The following is a 5,339-nucleotide window of genomic DNA, read 5'->3' on the forward strand; positions in this document are numbered from 1 at the left end:
GCAGGAGGCAGACAGAGCTGTAGGAAAGAGACCTTTGTTCAACATGCTGAGTGGCCAGTGTTACACACGGAGGCTCTAGAGTTTGTCTGGCAACCTTGCCTCCACTTGCTTTCCTGAGCCCACAAACAGCTCCTCTTCAAACCTGACCCTCCTTCTCCAGTTCCACTCACCATACTATCATTTACTGGTTTGTTTAACAGATAGTTTGATATAGTAGGTGCGGAAACAGCACCCAGCGGAGGAGCAAACACCTGGATCACGGCACACATTGTTAACCCGGTCTCTTATTGCCACACTACAACCCATCCTTGTGCCATGGCCAACCTTGCCATGTTAAGGGGCCAGGGATGAGACTATTGAGATCTCTGACCTTAGAGTCAGCCACTGCACATCAGTAATTAAGACTCTCCCTCACTAAAGCCCAAAAATGGACAGAGAGAGCCTGACTGTCCGAGGCACCGAGCACCCAAAGCTTCTGTTCACTGTTATGGGAGATGCTGGAGATCAGCACATCTGTAAATGAGGCCCAAGGTTCTTTAGTTCTTCCATAGATAGAACTTTCAGACTAAGCAACACCCCTTACAAGTTATGTTGTGGGGAATACTGGGATGGTGAGGCCAGCCATTTGTGATCCCTGCCTTGATTAAGAAAGATGAAGCACCCTCCAAAGGCATGGAATGAGTGACATCCGGCAAGTATTCAGATGAGAGGGCTGAAATAAAGGCTCATGTCCAGATAATCGGTGGCCCAGCCCAAGTGAACATCCAGGGGAGATGTGTCAGATCTGCTAAGATACAGGCAAGCTCTGCAGAGCTGTCTGAGCATATTACCATCTGAACCCTGGAAATACATGACGACGACATTCTAAAATGAAGCAGCAGCAGGATAAAAGCCAAATATGAACATTTCACAACTCTGTGCTGCAACACAAGTGCAGTAAATTTACATGCACTTTGCATAGGGATGAGGTTTTCTCACTCAGCAGCTGAGCACATATAAATTATAAGCGTTTCATTTTCCACTGCAGGTTTATGAACAAACCTTTCCTACCACAGTTTGGCAAGATGATCTCACACACGCCCCTTCTCTGGCTGCTGGTTCTCTGGATTCAGGGTAAGAATTTGAAAATGTAATGATCCATGTAACAGAACATAAGAAATGTTGCCACCAGATTCATTGAATTAATGTTCTATGTGTTGTGTTTTAGTGTCAAGTCACATTGGCAAATTCAAATTGTGTTTTAGTGTTTTAATATTCGTCATATCCAGCATTGTGTCATTGTTCATTCCGTACCCATCTTCTCTCTTTATCCAGACTCCTCTGGGCAAATTGTGATGACTCAGTCTCCGGAATCTCTGGCAGTGCCAGTGGGAGAGAGAGTCTCTATCAACTGCAAAGCCAGTACGAGCATCAGCACTTGCCTAAACTGGTACCAACAGAAACCTGGACAAGCTCCCAAACTTCTTATCTACGGCGCTAGCAGCCTCCAGTCGGGGGTCCCAGCCCGGTTCAGCGGCAGTGGGTCTGGCACTGATTTCACATTCACCATCAGCAGCGTAGAAGCTGATGATGCTGGAGATTATTACTGCCAGCAATGTAACAGCTTACCTCTCACAGTGATACAGACCAATACAAAAACCTCCCTACTCTCTGCAGTGTACATTGCAGTTACCGTTTGTTGCGGATGTAACTGTCTGCATTTCAAATGTTCTGTCAAACATGAAATAAGAGGGTGACTTATTCCATCTCCAAGCACAGAATGTAAAGGAGAACATTGGAGGACTTAAAGAGTTTGGCTAATCACAGACTCTGGCATATCCACAGAGACTTAAGGCTCACTACAGTTTTCTCTGCTTTATTCCCACTCTGGAATCCCAGGGCATCAGAAACAATTTCATTTTGGAAAAATCAAAGATTTTCATGTCAACAAGGTTGACACGTCCATTTAAACTTTGTCAACTGAACTTCGTAACACAACACCCAACGCAATACAATAGAACAGTCAAAATGATAATATCGAAATGACCATTTTGACTATATCGGAAGGAAATGTTTTGATCTTCCCAAAATTTTCCCCTGAAAATTTGAACAGAATTCATGTGTTCCCACAGAACGTTTAGATTTTGTTAACTCCACACTTCCTGACAGAAAACTATTCCTTCGGAAAAAATTCAACCAGCTCTGCCATTATAAATACACTTCTAAAATGGTCTTATATAACCTAGGGATTTTTAAATGGCAGTGTTAAGATCAGGTGCCCACTTGCTCTGTTGTAGAGTATGTTAAGACCTTATGGGCCAGATCCACAAAAGTCTGTATGGGAGCAAATCCCCATGAATCCAGAGGCACAAGCAGGTAATAGGCACACGGAGGATTTTCATACGAACTGGACAGATACACCAGAGGAGGCGTGCGGCCCAATGGGCAGGGAAGTGGGAGTGGCCACGCAGAAGGGTGCTGACCCCTTTATCCAGAAGGCGTGGGGTGTGGACACATTCAGACTGTGTCTAGTAGTAAAAGTCAGCAGGAGCCAATGGAAAAGGTGTTTAGTCAGCTTCCCAGTGACAGCTGGGCTGGCCACACCCACACATAAGAGCCAGCAGCTGCAGAGAGGGGTAACTGCAGTGGAGTTTAGCAGGTTTGGAGGCCCCGCTGCTCTACTCACACAACCCCCTGTAGCTCTCAGACTCGGACGCCTACTGTGCCATGGAAGTAGAGGGTGAAGGGGCACAGACACAATGGGCAGCGCTGGAGCCTGGCACACTGACACCAATTTCAGCATTTCTGTGCTGTGCATACACTCAAAATCTGAGTATGCTTGAACCTTGGGTCTCCTCTTTCCAGACCTCATTTTCATCCTGCCTGTGTGCACCCTTCAAGCCTTTGAGAACAGCCTTCATTCCAGGCATGCAAAAGGCATGCAGCCACTGGTGCTGATGCAGAGAACCATAAAGCTGCTTCCTTGAAAATTTGGCCCTATCCATATAATAAAAATGCACTAGAAAATGGATTAATTAAAAGAGACCAGGCTGATTGCATTTAAACCCCACACAGTAAATGATTTTAGCTCCGCTACGCATCATTAATCAAACAGCCGTTGTTACCCCCTGTGCTTGTCAAGCTAACTCTGGCTGCTTTACCATCTGAATCATGCAAATATGTTGTAGTTATTACATCCAATAACCACAAGAAACCATCTAGTCCGATATTACAAAGCTCCTCCCTGGCATTAACATCTGATTATTTACATAATTGGGCTCTTTTTGCATATTCACACACGGCTGATGTTTCCTCACTGAGCTGCTGAACAGATAAATGGTTCCATTTCCACTACATGCCTGACTGAGGAGCATTTCCAACCACACAGAAGCAAGATGATCTCAAAGACTCCCCTTCTCTGGCTGCTGCTTTTCTGGCTTCAGGGTAAGAAACAGACAAGTGTTAAAAGTGTTGATAAGACATGTGGCAAATCATAAGAAAAATTCCTATGGTTTGTAGAGTTATATGCTGATTCCAGGTGTATTTTTAGTTTATTTCTACTGTTCAGTTTACAAATGTTTCAGTGTAGAGCTTTGAATAATGTTAATGTCATTGTCCCATTTACCCAACCCCAGTCCTGACAATTTTTATTCTCTCTCGCCAGGTTCCAATGGACAGATTGTGATGACTCAGACCCCAGAATTCCTGGCAGTGTCTCCTGGAGACAGAGTCACCATCAACTGCAAAGCCAGTTCCAGTGTTAGTAGCAACATGGCCTGGTACCAACAGAAATCAGGGCAAGCTCCTAAGCTTCTTATTCGCAGCGCTTCCACCCGCCCCTCTGGAGTCCCAGACCGGTTCAGTGGCAGTGGGTCAGGCACTGATTTCACATTCACCATCAGCAGGGTTGAAGCTGATGATGCTGGAGATTATTACTGTCAGCAGTATAACAGCTTCCCTCTCACAGTGATACAGACCAATACAAAAACCTCCCTGCTCTATGAAGCATGAAGTCTAGCAGACACTCGTACACACAAGTTTCAGAGTAGCAGCCGTGTTAGTCTGTATCCGCAAAAAGAACAGGAGTACTTGTGGCACCTTAGAGACTAAGAAATTTATTAGAGCATAAGCTTTCGTGGGCTACAGCCCACTTCTTCGGATGCATATACAGTGAAACATATATTGAGGAGATATATATACACACATACAGAGAACCAAATGATGCCCCTTCCCCAAAGAACTGCTACAATCTTAATGTAGTTTTTGTCTGGGAATCAATACATTAATCCAGAAAGCAAACTTAATTAGCTCAAAATTAAAATTGTTTTCAGACAAGAGATCCGGAGCATGGGAAATAAAGGTAATATTCAATTATTCATGCAGCATAGATCACATACAAATGAACTGACACCACATAACGTACATTAAACCATTAACACACACACACAGTCACAAACTATGCAGATCAGGTGTGGGCCATCATGGAAGGAAGTGCCTCATTCTGGGAATGACACAAAACACCCTCTCACGGGCTGATTTATGGCAGACAGTTCCCTGCTTGATCCCTTTCCCAAACTTTTCACCATAACTATTTTCACTGGGTTGGTAGGGAATCTACTGGTTTTTGCACTCCAAAGCAGGGGCCCCTTCTTGGCCTGTTTGGGAGGGATCCAAATGCTGCTTGTTGTCACCAGCAAGCAGCAGGTTTATGGTTAAGCAACTAAAGCATGTGGGCTGGGTGAACTTGGCATGCCTAGAACAACATCGTTGAGTGTCCTGCCTGGCTCTCAAGAAGCCTACAGTGCTTGCGTCCTTGATAGATGTTAGATCCTGCTACACTGGCCCTCAGAGCCCAACATGTACAAAACAGGGCATGTGTCTATAGTGCGGAGGGAGTTTTTAAAATATTTTTATTGATTTAATTTTATCCTGACTCTACATAATTGAGGATTCTAGAAGTTTTGGCCCAAAATAAGCATTCAAAAAAATAAACAAACAAACCCCACACAATTCCAAAATAACTTTGTTAAGGGGACACACTCTCTGCTGTGAAAAAATATACAAAGATACATTTATATCAGAGAGGGGAATATTCCCAGATACAAACAATATTAAGATGGAGTTCTGGTTGCAAGTACATATTTGTAATTTAGATTACAAATCTAAAATACATTACAGAGGAGTTGTACTTATAGCACACACAAAAAAAAGTATTATAAATTTAGGAAAATCCAAGATAGATTTAAAAGACAATGAAACATGTTACAGTATGGAAATACACTGTGATGGCACCAAAACATCGCAACAATGTCCTGTAATGATTCAGTGCAATTAACATATCATTGTGATTACAGCATTGT

General features: G+C 43.5%; 1 protein-coding gene across 1 annotated transcript; it reads left to right on the top strand.

The window, feature by feature from the left end:
- Positions 1 to 1,040: 1,040 nt before the first annotated feature.
- LOC112103116 lies at positions 1,041 to 3,990 on the top strand. Its single transcript, XM_026662055.1, has 3 exons — positions 1,041 to 1,113; positions 1,315 to 1,686; positions 3,644 to 3,990. The coding sequence occupies exons 1-3, from the start codon at positions 1,065 to 1,067 to the stop codon at positions 3,988 to 3,990; spliced, it is 768 nt and encodes a 255-aa protein (XP_026517840.1). The 5' UTR covers positions 1,041 to 1,064.
- Positions 3,991 to 5,339: the final 1,349 nt, after the last annotated feature.

The sequence above is a fragment of the Terrapene carolina genome, unplaced genomic scaffold (genome assembly GCF_002925995.2).
Source record: "Terrapene carolina triunguis isolate 2854851 unplaced genomic scaffold, T_m_triunguis-2.0 Scaffold21829, whole genome shotgun sequence".
Classification (NCBI taxonomy): domain Eukaryota; kingdom Metazoa; phylum Chordata; order Testudines; family Emydidae; genus Terrapene; species Terrapene triunguis.